At 43.0% G+C, this 18,143-nt stretch overlaps 3 protein-coding genes across 3 annotated transcripts; all 3 read right to left on the bottom strand.

The window, feature by feature from the left end:
• Positions 1 to 3,200: 3,200 nt before the first annotated feature.
• LOC147208722 (protein Wnt-8a-like) lies at positions 3,201 to 4,916 on the bottom strand. The gene is made up of 6 exons (XM_086099900.1): positions 4,855 to 4,916; positions 4,753 to 4,786; positions 4,533 to 4,662; positions 4,191 to 4,316; positions 3,940 to 4,082; positions 3,201 to 3,758 (listed from the first exon to the last, which is right to left on the bottom strand). The coding sequence occupies exons 1-6, from the start codon at positions 4,914 to 4,916 to the stop codon at positions 3,201 to 3,203; spliced, it is 1,053 nt and encodes a 350-aa protein (XP_085956026.1).
• Positions 4,917 to 5,228: 312 nt separating this feature from the next.
• Positions 5,229 to 9,976, bottom strand: LOC147208721 (protein Wnt-8a-like). The gene is made up of 6 exons (XM_086099864.1): positions 7,127 to 9,976; positions 6,997 to 7,030; positions 6,736 to 6,874; positions 6,293 to 6,418; positions 6,048 to 6,190; positions 5,229 to 5,948 (listed from the first exon to the last, which is right to left on the bottom strand). Exons 1-6 carry the CDS (start codon positions 7,195 to 7,197, stop codon positions 5,382 to 5,384), a joined length of 1,080 nt encoding a protein of 359 aa, XP_085955990.1. The 5' UTR covers positions 7,198 to 9,976; the 3' UTR covers positions 5,229 to 5,381.
• Positions 9,977 to 10,399: 423 nt separating this feature from the next.
• On the bottom strand, positions 10,400 to 12,051 carry tmsb2 (thymosin beta 2). Its single transcript, XM_086099851.1, has 3 exons — positions 11,916 to 12,051; positions 10,984 to 11,088; positions 10,400 to 10,841 (listed from the first exon to the last, which is right to left on the bottom strand). Exons 2-3 carry the CDS (start codon positions 11,081 to 11,083, stop codon positions 10,804 to 10,806), a joined length of 138 nt encoding a protein of 45 aa, XP_085955977.1. The 5' UTR covers positions 11,084 to 11,088; positions 11,916 to 12,051; the 3' UTR covers positions 10,400 to 10,803.
• Positions 12,052 to 18,143: the final 6,092 nt, after the last annotated feature.

Below are 18,143 nucleotides of genomic sequence, written 5' to 3'. Positions count from 1 at the left end.
TGGCGTGCACACTTTGCCGTTTGCATTGAGTGAACGGCCACAACGTTTTTCTCCTCGTGATCATGTCATGTTTTACTCTCTTGATTCATGATTTTTTGTGACAGTAGTGAATCGAGTCGGGTTGCCTTGCTTACTGATCTTAAGGCTATTAGCGAGGCAAGGTTTATAACAGTGACAGGAGTAAACAAATTGGGAAGCATCATGGTGTGGGAATGCCTAGCGCACACACATAGTCGCATGAATAGAAACACACCTGGACGTTTGCATTTTTTTAAAATAACTTGGCTCTGTTTTTTCCTGCAGAGAGAGGCAAAGGAAGATGTGCATGTGTGCGTTTCTTCTTCATACCAGTTAGGAGGCCAACCTTGAAGCTACCATAAAACCAAGACACCAAAAGCACAACATCGATTTAACGGTATGGCAAGCCAGGTATTCCACTTGGGTTCGAAACTGGTCTCTGTTGTAGGATTCTTTTGACAACGCCACCCTCTGCTGTTCATTTTCTGAAAGACATGGGTGCAAGCGAGTTGCGTTGTGATTTACCTGTGCACTTTTTGGTTTTTTATTTTTTAGTAAATTCCCCTCTTTGTTTTGCAGGACGATCCCAATGCTCATTTTTGTGCTTTGTCATATCGTATGCGTGTAAATGAGCGTTTAATCTCAAACAAAACCTCTGCATGTAGAAAACAATAAAGCAGTTAAATCCCGAAGATTATTGTATGAGTAGATTCAAACGAACGTGACAATGCTGAAAAAAAAACCTGATAAAAAAACGTATTATTTTCGTGTGGGAAATGAAGGACCATATTTGAAACATTTCAAATGAGGTACATTGTCATAAGGTTAAAAAATAACCATCCATCCATTATCCGAGCCGCTGATCCTCACCAGGGTCGCAGGGGAAAACAGCTTGACATCATCCTGTTTGTTTTTCTGGTGGTAATTGATAGTTCCAACTGGAAACTACTTGGGGTGTGACTAATAAACTGCTAAATCAATTCAAAGAGATGACCACTGCATATAAACATGATCTTTTACAGACAGACAGGCAGACAGACAAAATCAACGGCTTGATTAAAAAAAATATCTGTAGCCAGAAGTCTTACACTGACATCTATTGGTCATAGTTGGTATTGTCCACTTTTTTTTCTTGAAAGTCACTACATCGTCTGCAGTATCTTTTTTCTGTGTGATGGATTAAATCATTTTAAATTAGTGACATTTTGTGAAGCATATTACGTGTTGTGTGCGTAGCAGTTAAGTTAATCAAAAGTTAACCTTTTACTCACCTGTAGTATCCTTATTCTTGATTTTTATGGGCTGTCATTATTAATGTACAAGTGACACATGACTACATGCACACGGCTCCTCTACATGAAAATCACTTTTGTGCTCATTCCCCCACCCGAATGTCGTCATCACAGACATTTTGTTTGGAGGTTGTGACCTATTAAAAGTTGCAGTGTAGTGAGTGACTTGACCGTTAGTGTTGCTGTCATAGAAACCGCATCTGATCGTTGTATTTCAAATCACAGCTTTGTCTAAATCCAATCATGTAGCGAGACTTGTCTTTGTATCTCACACGTGGGTGATAGAGGAGGGCAGCAAGGGGGGGGGGTGATCAATCACGGTGTGATCCACCCCCTAGACCCTCAAGTCTGTCTGGGTGAATACATGAGTCCTCCTGGGGGGTCTTTGTGAGGGTCCTCCATTCCCCTCTACTGTTATACTCTACTGTCCTGATTTTGAGACGCACTCTACCGCTGCTAAATGGCAGGATCTTGCCACCGTGGGGTCAACATGGAGCACGGTATGATAATAGAGCAAATGTTGCTGTAATTGTGAAATACGTTTGACCACGTTGTGGAAAAGTGCAAACAAAGAAACAGGCTTCCCCCATTTGAAAAGAGTGTTAAATCTGACCTTATTGGACAACAAGTTCAGTAAAGTACAATGGTTGAGAACAAATGTGGTCATTTTGAGCAGACTTCAGGTCAGATTCCCTTATGGTGTCAATGTGGAAGTAATCATGGATATCGCCAGTGGAGAGAAAGAGATAAGGGCTGGGTCGGAGAGGACCACCAGTGGGGCAAAGCCTTCATTAGTGCACAGCAGGACGGCATGGGAAATATGGGCCTTTCCCAGGAGCAAACAGGCAAATGGGAAGGATCAGGGGCTAAGAGGTTTCTTGTTTTCAGAGTCAATATTTTATTTTAGTGTTTTACTTAGGTTATTTTGTCCTTCATTGCCTGAAACGGAAGCCCACTTTTTTCAGCCTTATTAATTGTGAAACTGTATATAATGCTGGTTTTGCTCCTTTCTTGGCCCAAAGGTATGACAAAAATGTGAAAAAGACTCCTACCCCCTTCTGCCCCAAGGATGCACCCCACAAAGGAGTCAATACATAGTCATGCCATCTTTCATTCAACTGAGACAGTTGCAGATTTATGACATGTCTAGCTGAGTGAAGATTTTTAGTTGCGACAAGGAGTCAAAGAGGAAAGAAGGAGCTAAGTCATTGAACTATGGAAGGAGGTCTTACAGAACTTGCATGCAAGTGAAACAATTGATACCAAAACAATTCCCTTTTCATTGCATAACTGTGAGTATGCTTTGTGCGCACGTTTACTTGGAGAAAATCGAGAAAATGGTCAGTGTCTGCCCCCCTCCCACCCAACTCCATTTTGAACTTTGATGTATTGTGTTCTCCATTAGCATGCTCTGAATGTGGGATGTGACAACAAGACTGAGTTTGGCATCCTCCCAGATTATAAAGACACACGCCCGTCCTCCAGTGGTGCAAATCCTTGACTAATTTGTCAGTCAAAGCCGCTTGAGAACCAATTCAATACACATTGGCATCAAAGTGCTGCTGGATCAACACCTTGACAGAGGTGTCATCTGCACCATGTTATCCCTGTAATCCTCTGTTTAGTGTATTCATGCAATTCTAATTCGAATGCCCACAACTTACTTCCCTTGCAGGTTCTTATAAAATGCCTTGCTTCCCAAGAAAAGCAATATTTATTCGTTTGGCATGCAGAAACAACAACACAGTGCTTCCTATGTTGAACCATTTATTCAAAGGCGGAGACAATTTAATATAAATACACGCAATGTGAAAGGAGGATTAAAAAGTGCAAAGATGATGACAATTCAGACATCGGCCCTCATCGAGAAGACTGTCGCGCAACCTCGTCTTACTTGGGTCCGCGGTGTCTGCGTCTGAGGGCGTGTCCTTCAGTGGCTTCCCTCCTGGTGCAGACGTGTTTCACCGCAATTTGGGAGCAGTCGTCACAGTTGACCTTGCAGCACCAGTGGAACTTACAGTTGCAACTGGTCACCACCTCCGCTCGCCTCTCCTCCACCCTCAGGCCGCACTCGTGGCATAGCCGGCGGCAGCTTCTCCTCTCCCACTGTGTCAGGCCCTCGCCATGCTGCACGCACTCCCGGCCCTCAGTGCCGTACAGCCCGAGGGAGATGTTTCTCTTGCAGTAATCTGGGGAATCCTCCAGGTAGATGAGTTCGGTCTCGGGGACGCTGCCAAAGGCGTCGACCAAGGCCCCGCGGCTCTCTGCACTGTTCCCTGCCCTTTTGCGCTTTTTGTCAATGTCCAGTTTTTGGGCTTGACTGTGCTTGACCTTCAAATAATCGCCGATTCCTCTGAAGTCGGACAACTGTGACCAGCATGTTTGGACGCTGCAGCTCTCAGACATGCCGTGGCATCTGCAGATACGTTTCATGGTCGCCTTCACGGCCTGTTGGGACACCAGAAAGATGTCTTTCCCCTTAATTCCCGTCAATCAACCCATCAAGTTCATTCACGCTTTTCATGTTCGCATTTAACTACTACTAAAACGTCCCCCCTCCCCCCCATTTTGATTTGATCTTATCACTTAGACACCCAGTCAAGCATCCATTTCAAGTGACAACACTTACCAGACGTCCAGCTTGGTTGTTGTGCAGATTGACAGCAGCTCTCGAGTCCTGACCGCTCTCTTGTGCATCCACATACTGTTTGGAAATCCTCTCACCGAAATCCACGTTATCGCTGCAGCCGCCCCACAGCCAGCCTTGTCCACCTTGACACACAAAGCGCAATTCAAGTGCGGGGAATTTGTTTTCAACGAGCGGGGTGCACTTAATTCTAACAGAATGTGATAAGCAACAATCTGTAATAACGCGGTTACCAATTTTGCCATTCCTTGACACATCACAGCCACAGTTGTCGAGGTCTCCCATACTGCAGTTCCTGGTCAGAACGTACATGACTCCTGCAGCACTGATGGCGTGTACAAATGACGTCTCACGAGTGGCTGAAAAGGACCACAGATGCATCCTAATTATTTATTCGAATGACTTTTTTTTCAAGCCGAGCATTTACTTGGAAACATGCATTCACAGTGCATGAAAGTGTTGTGCAGTTTATCCCCCAATTCCCCCGAAATTTGTGTGTGGGTGTGGGGGGGGGGGGGTCCTGCAAATGCGTGACTCCACGTTTATAATCAGGCGTATTTTGGGAGGTCACCCACCGCGTCTCAGTCCCTTGAGCTGGACAGCGCTTTCTGGACAGTTCCATCTGTCCCACGTAAACTGGTGCTTGCATTCCTCGATGCCGCTCTGCGTACCAACCTGCAGGCTTTTGGCGTAGGTGAGATAAGCCTATAGGAAAGGCGAAGGCGCTTGTGTTCATTATTTGAGCTAATTTATTCCAAGTATCCCCTCTGCATTCACGTGGCAATTGTCGTTTACCTTGGAACCCGTCATCAAAAAGTTACCAGCAATCCTGGGAAGAAAATAAGATTAAAGTTCCTTTCTCAGAGTACAAATAACTAAAAGTTGTGGTTCACTTACCAGGCGTGTCCTGGGCACATCATGCAAAGAAAAGCAGGAAGAAGCCACGGCGTGTACGCCATTTTGACCAATTATCGACCGGCAAACTTATTTTGCGCCCGTGTTCTGCAGCTTAAGTAAGAAACAAACGGAGCCTTTGTGCCTTGTCCCCCAAGCGGCCAAAAAGCTGATTGGATAACGGATTTAGGAAACGCCTATATGCGCACTTCAAAGACTTGGTGTTATAGGTGATAGTTTATTTTCCTTCCAAAGCTGCATGACACCAATATACAAGTGAGACCATCTTGGGACAAACCAGACGTGTTCATTTCATATTGTAAAAAAAACATTTTATGAAGTCATTTTAATATACAACATCACAGTTTGGAGAGAAAATTGACCATGTATGCTCAACAAGCACAGCGGGGGTTTTTTTTTTAAACAGTGATTGGTCTTCATAATCCAGTGTATTACATGAAGTGCAATTCGACAGCATACAGAGCATATTAGGTTCAGAAAACCACATCCGTGCGGCGCGAAGGTGCCAATCAGCGTCCACGCTGGCGGTGTTTTCGTTTTGCTTTGTTGTGTGTTTTTCTGGCACTTTCCTTGGGCGCGCAGTTGTATTTAGTAACGATGTGCGTGCATCTGTCACATTTCACCGTGCAGCACCAGTGGAATTTGCAATTACAGCTGCTGACGACTTCGATGCGCTTCTCCGCCACTCGGAGGCCGCATTCGTAGCACAGCCTGCGACAGCTTTTTCTTTCCCACCGCCGCATGCTTTTGTCCCCCTTCAGGCACTCCCGTCCCTCGGTGCCCTCGTAGCCGAGGCTGCGGTTCCTGACGCAGTAGTCCGGGGAGTCCTCGAAGAAAATGAGCTCCGTCCGCGGGATGTTGCGGAAGGCGTGCGTAATGGCGCCTCTGTTATCTGCGCTGTTGCCAGCCTTCAGCGGCCTCTTGTCTACTTCCAACTTCTTGGCTTGAGAATGCTTATTTTTCAGGTAAGTGCCCACCTCTCTGAAGTCGGCCAGCTGCATCCAACATGTTTGGATGCTGCAGCTTCCGGACACTCCGTGGCATTTGCAGGCTCTCCTCATGGTGGCTTTGATTGCCTAAAAAGACAGAAAGATCCTCTTAAGTTGAAACGATAAAACGATTATTTTTGCCTGCGGGCTGTGTTTATTAATCTGCATTAGTAGTTCAATGTCTACCAATCTCCCGGCTTCGTTGTTATGCAGGTTGACCGCAGCACGAAAGTCGTGACCATCTTCCAATGCGTCCACAAACTGTTTGGAGATCTTTTCTCCAAACGCCACGTTATCACTGCAGCCTCCCCAAATCCACCCTCTGCCTCCTGAAGATGAATAAAAACCGTAATACACCATAAAGACAAAAAAATAAATAAAAAATAGTGATACTGAATAATTTGATCCGAATGTCTTTTTGCGCGTCATACCTGTCTGTCCTATTCTGGAGTCATCACAGCCGCAGTTGTCAAAGTCTCCCATGCTGCAGTTCTTCGTGAGAGTATGCATCACCCCTGCAGCGCTGATGGCATGGACAAAGGATGTCTCTTTTGTAGCTAGGAGAAGTCAGAGTATCAAAAAAACAAAACAAAATTAGACTGTGCAATTAATTGGCGTGCATGGTTACTCCGTGCGTAATGTGTGCGTAAATGACAACAGTCCCGTGTAATGAGTGCGTAACATGCAGTTCAGTTCCACCTTGGAGACGCTTATGGTGGGAATATTTTGCGCAAGTAGTGTCGTACTTATGACTGTCAGCGTGTACAATTTTGATGATTTCGAAGAGATAAGAGCCGCGTGGCAGCCTGCGACGCTCGAATTTCTCAGCGCATTCCTTCATTGCAATTGCTGAAAACGACGAATTGTTTCTTACCACTTCGGTGGCCGTTATGTGTGGATAGCTGAAGCGTACTCTGTGGACAGTTCCATCTGTCCCAAGCAAACTGGTGTTTGCACTCCTGTATTCCACTCTGCGCGCCCACTTGCACGCTGCCAGCGTAGGTAAGAAAAGCCTGAAGGGAGCGAGACGGAATTCATTTTCTTGATGCGCCCAGCCAAACGCGAGATCATTCATATTATTGATCTGATAAAGTCCTTCGCTGAATTTGCATAAATCACCGCGTGGTGCGTTTACCTTTGGTCCAGTCATGAGGAAATTATTCACCGTCCTATGAAAAGAAAATAGTCATAGAAATTAGTCCAAATTCAAATGCCAGCAAACGTAAGATTTAAAGTACGTCCTTGGAAAAGTATAAGTGACAGACCAAGTGGATGCGGACTGCAAAACACAACTCGTGTAGAGAACCGTCACAGTAAGCAGCGTCAAGGCTCCCATCACGGTGATTGAAGTGCTAACGTCGGTTTATACGAGTCCCAGATGAGAGAAGCAAAAAGAGAAGAGTCAGCTCAAGGCGTACCCCCAACCTCCACGCTGATTTTATTTATATGGTGGTGGACCCTTTGATTGACACGTTTGTCGAACAAGTAACGGTCCACTGTGAAAAAGACGACAGTGATGCTCTCGGCCTGTAGACAAATAGGAGCCGTCCGCGCACAAGTGCACTTCAAAGAGACAACGCAGACACTTCAACAACCCCTCATGAATTCACCTGCATCGATCTGGTCCCGGGCCCTTTCCCACCCAGTGACGACGTGTCATAACTTTATACGTTCGCATTAAAATTCAATATCCTGGAAATACCCCTCGCAAATATGTATAATGCACAGACGATGGAGAATACACTAATTAGATTATAAGATTTGAAATGATGCGCCTAGCTTACAAGGTGATGTTCTTCCTCCCCCTCTTTTTTTCCCCTCCAGGTTTGGGAAATGGCACCAGTGTCCCACAGGGCACACGGTGACGACAAAGCCATAAAGTCTTGCAGGAGCTGAGCCTATATAGTCATGTAAATACTTCTTCACACATCGCCGACATTGGCATCTTGGTGATAATAGGATAATAGATGTTTCCTACCGAAACAACCTGGTGTGAAAACAGTCTGGAATTTACGACGGTATAAATAAATCCATGAGAGCGTTATTGCGGAAAACATGCAGGTTGAGCTTGGAGTTGGAATCGAATAATAACAGAGACCCGTCCGGTTCTGAAAATCAACATTTGGGAATGTAAATCAATTTATTCACACCTTCTGATTATTTTCGTGATTTATCTTAAAATGACTGCAGTCGGTCATCGACATTCAGCGCGTCTGTTTTTGTCATTTCTTTGCGTTATTCGCCCTGAGACGCAATATATTAACATTCGATTTCAACATGTGCTCCTCGTGTCCAAATCCCCCAATAAACCACTCAAAATTGCCGACAATAACAACGCACTCAGCGTGTAGGACAATGGACGGGCGAATGGGCGAGAACATCACCACAATAGAAAAGATAAATAGATGAAGGATAATCCCTATAATTAGATATCGGCCGCAACATTGGCATTCATTTCGCCACATGACTGAAACCACAGATGCACTCCAGACCTGGATAGGATATACAGCATTACCGGCTAATTTAAATCCACCCGCCCTTAATTAAGGGAGCGCTTAACAATTTTAATGGATAATTAACGTGCGAAGAGTCTTCTAAATTATATGGGCGTCTTATTGTATTGGTGCCATCGAAACTATCCTGACGAATTACGTGGGCAAATGTGACATTCGCCTTAATTTTGGATGTTAAAAAAATGTAAACAATTGTAAACAAAAACAACTACCCAACCATGCAGTTTCTGAGTGAATCTACTTGTCCTGAGAGCAAATGTAAAAAAATTTAAAATAGTTTCCAAAATACCAAATAAGTCCAAATGTTACATCCTAAAATGCCATTGTTCTCTTGTTCCACCCACCAAACTGAATCTTAAATAAAACAATTACAATGAAATTTACATTTCACTTTTTAAATATTTTATTTTCATTTTTTAATTGCTGTCTCTTGTCACTGTGGGAACATTTCTTTCAATAAGCATATTTTGAATAATAATTATTAATGGAATGTGTGTCCCACAACATGCACACACCCCTGTTACCATCACCTTTTCAGCATGGTAGAAGAGGAAAGCAGTGAATCACATAATTTACTCGACATCATTCAACAGTTTTCCAAAAGAATGGATAAAGCAAAAGTGTGTCCTCTCATCTATTTTACACATTTTTATAAATGTCCCACTCTACCTTATTCATATGTTATGCATATGACCAGAATAAGACAATTGTTCAAATGTTTTCTTTACTTATTGAAGTAAATTTGTCCTCTTGCTCAGCAGTAAGAGTTAGCTAAAAAGCCAGGTTCTACTCCAGAGAATAAAATGGCATTCGTTCCAGTTTTAGGACCAATGATTAGTTTTCAGTACTGTATATCATATTTATCCATCCATCCATTTTCTGAACCGCTTTCTCCTCACAAGGGTCACGGGGGGTGCTGGAGCCTATCCCAGCTGTCTTCGGGCAGTAGGCGGGGGACACCCTGAACCAGTTGCCAGCCAATCGCAGGGCACACAGAAACGAACAACCATTCGCGCTCACACCCACACCCAGGGACAATTTGGAGTGTTCAATCAGTGTGCCATGCATGGTTTTGGAATGTGGGAGGAAACCGGAGTACCCGGAGAAAACCCACGCAAGCACGGGGAGAACATGCTAACTCCACATAGGGAGGCCAGAGCTGGAATCGAACCCGGTACCTCCGCACTGTGAAGTTGACGTGCTAACCACTGGACTACCGGGGCGCCCATCATATTTACTGTATATCATGATTTTAATTGAATTTCCTAGTCTCTTGTACAGTATATGATGTTGATGATTTTGTTGTTATTGGTAGCACTTGTACGACTATTAGGGTATTGCTGGCTTTTATTTATCTTTATTAATCATTTTATTGCTTAATTCAAAAACCTCAAGCATATCATTTGTGTTAAATCTCAATGATGTCAAATAGGGGGCAACGCAATTAATTACATTTTAACAAATTCTATGGGCAAATTAGGGGATCATGTACTGTATGTATACGATGATGGCAGATTTATGGAGACGTTAGGTGGGAGAAATAGAACCACGAAAGCACATGGGTGACAGCCTTCTTTAGGACCGGAAGGGGTGTCATGACTGGCAACGGCAGTTAGCGACTAAGATTTAAGGCTATCATATATTAGTGATGGGGGTTTCAAATAGCCTTGGAATATTCACATAACACAAATAAGTCGACTCCAAGGCAGAAATGCAATAAAGTAATACACCGCACCTGCTGATTATTCATCTGCAGTTTAATGACATTTTTAAAGTACTGTACTGTAATCTGGCGTTGACAGCAACAAACATTTCCCACTTCGGAATTTACATTTATCGCAAAGCTGAGGTTCCGTACGCAGCAACCACTCATCAAGAAGGTGATTGCTGGGAGTCAGAGTTACAGTGTCTACCCACTTGTGTGTGCGACTTGGCAGCTTTAGAATTTGCTGTTCACATTCATTCTATCTATGATGTCTGGGACTGCAGAAAATGTACAGAAGACTGACAAAATACATATGATCATTAGGTTCCACATCTTGATATTTATTTCAAAATGAAAAGTAAAAAAATGTTTAAGAAAACATCCTTGATAGTTTGGCTCCAATGGTTCTCCTCTTTTTACGAGACCTCCCCACCCCCATCCACTCTTGGCCTGGTTACCCGCCTCTTTGACGCTGCATCACAACACCACTCACCAGTTTGGCAATATTGGTGAGCTGTTAGCTACGAGCTAACAGAATGAGAAGGGCAACCAGGCAATCGCTTTTCTCTCAAGGGGTAGAGGGACCCCATGTAAGGGTAAAACCCCCTGGGAGCTCAGAGCACCCTTTTTCAAGACCAAAGTAGGAGATTTGAGTAGTGTAATAATTAAAAGAAAGTGCATTTTGCCGTGGCATCCCAGCTTCTTTTCTTCATGTGCTTAGTAGTCAAGGTGTGGCATCTCCTTTTCTCTCTTGCTCAATAGCTGCAAAAAAAAGGGGCAGAAAAAATGGACAGCATCACACCAGGAGACAGGGGAGTTCATTCGGTTCATTACTTGCATCCGGGGTGCAGTGAACAGAATCTATGAGGTGCATTGTTTCGGAGAATAATGGCCGGAGACTCACTCTCTTTGGTGGGCAGAGGGTTTTTTTCTTTTGTCTCAGTCTTCTTCAGCTTTGTCTTGTCAAAACGGGAAATCTCAGTCATATCAGGCTTGTCGGACATTTTGACTGTAAAGACCAAAAAAAAAATCACCTTAGCATTTGCCGGATCAAGTCAAATATTCAACAGATTTTCTTTAACCTTAGGAAGTGTTATATTGCTTAGGGAAGATGATCACAAGAGTTGACAAATTTGTCAGTGGCTTTGAATGACTCAAATAGGAGCATCTGAAGTGGTTGCATGTGAAGGGAGTGGCATTGCGCAGCTAACAACGTGTCCACATGGATGCCTGAGTGGAAGCACCTTCCATCATGATGCACAACCTCCTCATGTAGCACCTCGTTTTACTCAACCGGCGACACTTTCCTTTGTCTCTGTTTTTCCTTCTATGAGGCCCAAGTCTTTGTTCTGTCCCTCTGCATACACCCCCTGCAGTCCGGCTGTGCTCGACTGCAGTCATTTTCCCGACCTAGCCTCAGGTCTGACGTGTCCTATGGCACAGTCACGCCTGTCCTGCCCTCATTGCACTGTCAACAAGCCTGCCACACAATTCCACCAAGTAGTCACATGACTCGATGTTTTAATCTTGAGTGTCAAAGTCATCTGGATCATGACACTAATGATAGCTACACCCACCTTTGCCAAGCCCTGATAAGAGCATCTTCTCAGTTCAATTAACTAATTACCCAAACACTAATCCCCATTCTTACTTCATCACCATGTGCATAACCATTCCTGTACTCATCTTCTTTCCCTTTCTGCCATCAGCAGGCTGCCTTCGGTGCTCCAGCCACACCCCAATCCTTTGTCTGACTCCCAGTGACAAGCAATCCAAAGACTCACACAGGCACACGGAAGTGAGTAACACGCTGGAAAACACAATGCACGTTCTTACCGAGGTTTCACGCGAACAGCGGCCTCAAATCCACCGGCGGAGAGGAGAGTAAGGAAGGGTGGTGTTAAAGAGAGTGAGAGGGGAGCTTGAGTGTATCTGCCGGTGAGTGCACGCTTGCCTGTATCCAGGGTGTGGGGTATTAAAGGGAGGGAGGGAGTGGGAGAGTTACAGAGAGGGAGAGAGAGAGAGAGAGAGAGAGAGAGAGAGAGAGAGAGAAAAGAGTGGGAATGACTCAGACCTGAGTCAGTCTTCTTCTTTGGCATCAATATTCATGCTCTTATGGGCGAAAGATGAGTTATTGTGTGATGTTCAGTCTATATATCAAATTCATTATAATTTTGGACAGTATCACAAGTAGTCAGAAATGTTTTTCTTATTTATTTATTTATTTTTTAAATTAACACCATTTTTATTCTGAAAGTCATTTTCTCCCATATACAGTACGTTTCGCAGAGACTACTGCCACGGTTGGTACACTTAGTCTAGGTGGCTCTTGATTATTTTAATTGAAAGCCAGAATAAAACATTACAGTGCAAAATATTGCAGTAAACAAGCAAATAGAATATTCAATAATAGCAGATGAAATTACTCAGGGGTAATCAAAACTTGGAGACAATGTTTTACGGCCTTTATTTTAAGGTGTGGGTTGCAGTTAAAGCAAATAATGTTTTTGATATATATACTGTATATATTTTTTAGAGAATTCAAAAGATTGTTTTTGAGTGTAAATGTCATTGGTAGGAAAAAAAATAGTCTGTTTGAGTTGATCATGGTGTCTAATTTAAGATAAGAAAGATAAGAAAACCTTTATTAGTCTTGCAATGGAGAAATTCCCAATTCACAGCAGCAAAGTTATGAAAGGAAGGAGTAGAACAACAAAATTTGAGAGACGTTTGTCAAATCCTTGATTTAGTGTCTGATAGCAGCACTTGATTACATCAGACTCTAATAGAACAGTGATGATGAGAGCCCGGAATTGTTCCTATCGCTGAGCTCATGAAACATGGGAGTTGCCCCACTTAATCTTCCCAAGGGTTCACTGCATGCTGGTTGTTGCCAGTTAGTGAGGGCACTTGCCGTATATATAAGCCACTCTCATAATACGTATCGGGGTGAGTCAGCGAAACCCTCAATCTGTGAGTCTGGCCAGCATGTGCATTGCTATTCTGGCACTATTTACGAGATGCCCTTTGGAATGCATTTGACAACAGCGCCTCGTTGTGGTCATGATTAGTAGGGCGCTCCTTCAAGACGCAGCCTGACACCTGCTGGTCAAATGTTGGAACTGCACGTTTTAACCGGGCTTTCATTCAAGAGGACTATGACGAGACAAAAAGTGATTTGAAATCGTCATCCTCTTTCCATGGAAACTAATATAAAATGAGCCTAAGCTCTAACATACATTTCCTGTCGTCTCTCCAACAACTCACATGATAAATGTCAAGTCAAGTCAGTTTTACTGTCAAATATGCTCTATGCGCAACATACAGCACAGATGAAATGTAACCTCACTTCAAATATAGATTCGACCGTTTTGGCGAACAAAGTTTTTATTTTATTGGATTTTATTGTACTTTATTATATTTCCTTGTACTGTATTCTATTTTCAATTTTACTCATAATCCCACACGCAGAATTTCAACTCACATCGCTGTATATCAGTGGCGAATGCTGGTCTGTCAAAGAGGGGAAGCTCAATTTCGGCCTACATGATAACATATGTCCGTTTATTCTTACGTGAATTCTACCGTATTGTTTTGTGTTTTTTGTTATTGTAAAGTGTCCTTGGGTGTCTTGAAAGGCGCTTATAAATAAAATCTATTATTATTATTATTATTATTATTACTCCGTTCCTTTTCCAAAAAATGAAAAGGATGCTCTCACCATAAGATCATTGGCTCATTTTGTTGTCAATCAAAAAAGATTCAGCCTTAGCGAGATCATCCAATCATCATGAAGAAAAACTGAGCCGCTGCACTCCCACTGTCCGTAGACTCCCAGAGACGCTGAGCGTCCAATGGGCGGGACAAAACCAGCATTTATCCAATGACTTGTCTCGCTTGAATGCATTGGGACAACCAACCAACTGAACTCTCTACTCGCCCGGCGTCCGTCGACGCTCAGCTTCCACACAGTTTAAAGCACAGTGAAGCTGTGGGAACGAATGAGAAGAGATTCCCGTCGTAACCAGTAAAAAGAAGCTGATTCGGAACAAAGGTTGAGCACGTTGTAGCGCATATTTAGTGAATGACATGTCCACACAATTGTATGTACACACATATATTTGATCACTGCAAGGGAAGCTGAGATCTTAGAGCAATCACCTCTGCTGTATATGTGTGGTGCGCACCATACAGAGAACTAGATGGCTTTTGCTCTCATCCAATGATGATGCGAATGTGAGTGTAAATGGGTGATTGTTTCTACGAGTAGTCTTCCTTTCTACTGCAGTCAGCTGAGTTATGCTTGAGCTTCCAGCAACTCTGAACTGGATATGCGACAAATAGACAGAAATGTCTTTCTGGCCATCCATCCATCCATTGCTGCTTATTTTGTTCAGGGTGTCGGATGAGTAAAGCCGATCCCAGCTATTCAAACTCTCATTTAGACATAAGGGCAATTGTGAGTATTCACGAAACCTACTCTGCATATTTTTTTGGGAATGTAGAAAGAAGTACACAGAGCAAACCCACTCAGGTAATGATAGAACAAGCAAACTCCAAACAGAAATGTCTAAGATGAGATTCAAATCCAAAGCCTCTCGAGTGTGAGGCAGACGTGCTAACTAAATGGTTCACCATGCAGCCCCAGGGTGCATGTTATAACATTTCACAGATAATCAAAAAACACAAAAGACATAAACTGACAATAGAGCCGATGGGCATTGAATAAGGTAGTTTTGTGCATGATTGAGGCTTGTGCAAACACTTGAGCAGGTTGGGGTTCAGCTCAGGCCCAAATGCACAGAAATGTCTGACCGTCACAACCGTCATCACTCACTCTGAGTCGGCCATTCAAACGACGCTTGGGCCCACTTGACACGTCAAGACGACACACTTCTTGGAGAGTTCGGATTCCGTATGCAAAAGAGAAGTGGGATGATGTACAAACTATCATCGAGCTCTCCGCAAATGATCAAACGCCATGACTTGAACACATTTATGGTGTTTGACATTTTGCATTGCACCATAATTCCAATTTTGATCCCTTCTTAACCTTTAGAATTGTTAAGAAAGAAAATGACATTCTCAGGGATTTTCCCTTTCTTCACACATTTTAATAAAACATCATGCATATTAGATTCATTGATGAAAATTTACATCTAGTTTATATATTCCCCACGACTGACTGGGAACCAGTGCAGGGTATTAAAAAAAAGTAAGCTGGCTTTGGCTCAAGCTCACTCGTGACCCTGAACCAGGTAAATGGTCCAAAAGCAGACATTGCATACAACAAACTGATTTGACAGCAATATGTCCATGAACATGTGCTATTGAAGAGGACATTTTATTTATTTATTTATTTATTTTTAAACGGTGAACAAGGTGTATAAAATTTGGGCAACTAAAGTACACCACACATTAAGTGGTGTGTCGTTAGCGATGGAGCAGTAAACACACAGACTATGGTGACTTTTTTTGTGTTGTGTTGGGTCACTCATATTTTAAAACAGTGTTAAAAATCAATATACGTGGACTGAAATGAAATGAAATAGATTTTGGATTCTCAATTACATTTGTAGTCAATGCAAGATAAAACATGTGGTTGCTTGGCATGGTACTTACCCTTGATGCACCACATAACACGAAGAGATGACCCATTCTAATCCGTGCGTTACAAATCATAGATTGAGTTCCTATCTTGTTTGCAAAGTCTTTGACCTTCAGAATGGACCTCAACCTTCCTGTTAACCTTTTTGTGTGAAATGTTAACAAACTGGTTGGTTCCTGACTGACAAAGATCAATGAAAAATCTGGCAGGTCGGTCTGACGCGATAGCTTGCCGATGGAAAATAATATTCTCGTGACCCACTGTGTGTATCGATGTCTCGATGCTGCTTTTTGAGAATGTCAAGATGAATATATATTTATTTTTACTTTGTTCACACTGAAAAGGTACCGGGTTCCGCCCTTCCTGTGTGGAGTTTGCATGTTCTCCCTGTGCCTGTGTGGGTTTTCTCCGGGTACTCTGGTTTCCTCCCACATTCCAAAAACATGCATGGCAGCCTGATTGAACACTCAAAATTGTCCCTAGGTGTGAGTGTGAGCACGGCTGGCTGTTCGTCTCTGTGTGCCCTGCGACGCCCTCACTGCGATTGGCTGGCAACCAGTTCAGGGTGTCCCCCGCCTAATGCCCGAAGACAGAGAGAGAGAGAGATTTTTTGAGAACCATTGATGTACTATGAATGTACTACTGCATGATTAGGGTTGTGTATAACAATGGCCACAAGATGGCAGCATCATGCCTTTTATGTAACGAACCTCATACGAACTGATCCAGGTTCACAATTTTAGCCCCAGTAATAATGCATAGCTGTGCAATGTTGGTTTCATAAAGTAAATCAGGTTTTCCCAAAAGCGAGATGCGATAGATGCTATAAATACGTACTTTCTTGTGTTTCCAATGAAAGAAAAGGCTACATCCGTTTTGTCAAAACTGATGCTCTGAAGGCATATTTACAAATATATCTGTATGTATGTGTATGGTAGGCACATTGTGGATACTTTGGAGAGTGAGAATGTTTTTTTTCTGTGCTTGCATGGAAATTTTTTGTGTACTCGGCCTTTTTCCCACTTTGCAGAACAAGCATGTCGGGTTCACTGAAGACTCCAATTTAACGATCGGTGTGAGTATGAAAGCTTATTTGACCAAATGTGCCCTGCAAATGGCTAGAGGCAAGTTGTACCCTACCTCTTGCTCAACGTCAGTTGGTATAGGCTCCATGTAACCCAAATGTGGACAATCACTATTTAAAAAAAATGTATGTGTGGTCCCAATGAAGACAAGGAAATCTCAGAATCAATGATTATCATAAGTGATAAACAACACACTTCAAAATCACTTATGGCTTAAGTAAATTGTCATTTCTGGTGCTAGGTACTGTACATGGTGTCATGGCTAACAAACACGCATTAAAAGCAGTCTACAACAATCCACTGTTCACACAAATACGATCACAGCAATGAGACAGTGTTAGAGCGCAGGTCAACACAAATGGGAGGCATCTCAGGGCAGCTGGTGTTTGTGCAGGATGAGTTAGTACAGCGCAGCTTTAGTGTGACCGGATAAGAGCTCTGTCTCGCCTCATGAACTCTCCTCGACTAATGATGCTGCGTTTGATTGGTGTCCTGTGTTCTATCAGCCGGGCCACCAAGCGGAGTCTCTTGGTGTGGAGTTATCGCACCTTGCCAGCCGGAGGACCATGGCAGAGATAGAACGTGATGAGGGATGATAGTGGACAGGGACAGGAGCTGAGGGATGCCACGAACAAAGCACATTTGTACTCCATGTTATCAGCTAGCAGAGAGTCATAACTTTTTGCTCAGACCTGTTGATGTGGGAAACATTCCTCTTAAAATCTAATGGCTTTATTGTCCTCTATACTGTTCTTATTTTTGACCCTTTCGCAAACAAGTACGAAGTAAAAAAAGAAAAAGAAAAAAAGTATAGTTTAGCAACCCATGGCTTTCAGAAGTAGGCCTTCACTGATGGTTTTATCAAATTGCACAACTTTTTTTGTTGGTCACAGCGGTCATGCTGTCAGACTACCAGATAAATATTGTTCTGAAACTCAGACTAGGGGAAATGTCACATGACAAAGTCCGTCACCAGCCAGATCCCACCCAATCGTTTGTGATTCCGTCAAGATTAAGTCCATCGGAGCAGGTCCGTTGGGGAGGCAGGACAGGCAGCTGTAGTCATTATGTGCATGTTAGTTGTTTCTATGTTCAGAAAAATAAAAATAAAAAGAAAGAAAACAAAGAGAGTCTGTACCCATTCCTGGATGGTGGGGAGAGGTATGGACCTTCCATTCTCCAAAAAGAACTTGAGAGAGCACATTTATTTCATGACAGCACATTTGCAAACCAGCTACTCGCTTTGCAGTTACCGAACATAGCATGAGTTTGTTTGTTTGTTTGTTTATTGAACATAAAACATATATACAGTAATAATTTGACAGAAAATAAGGTAGATAAAAAAAGTAAAAAGAAAGAAATCAATCTTCA

This window comes from Hippocampus guttulatus, chromosome 2, assembly GCF_054856545.1.
Source record: "Hippocampus guttulatus isolate MCC_2025c chromosome 2, RoL_Hgut_1.0, whole genome shotgun sequence".
Lineage (NCBI taxonomy): Eukaryota > Metazoa > Chordata > Actinopteri > Syngnathiformes > Syngnathidae > Hippocampus > Hippocampus guttulatus.
Note: the sequence above shows the minus strand (reverse complement) of the source record. Positions and strands in the feature narration are given on the sequence as shown.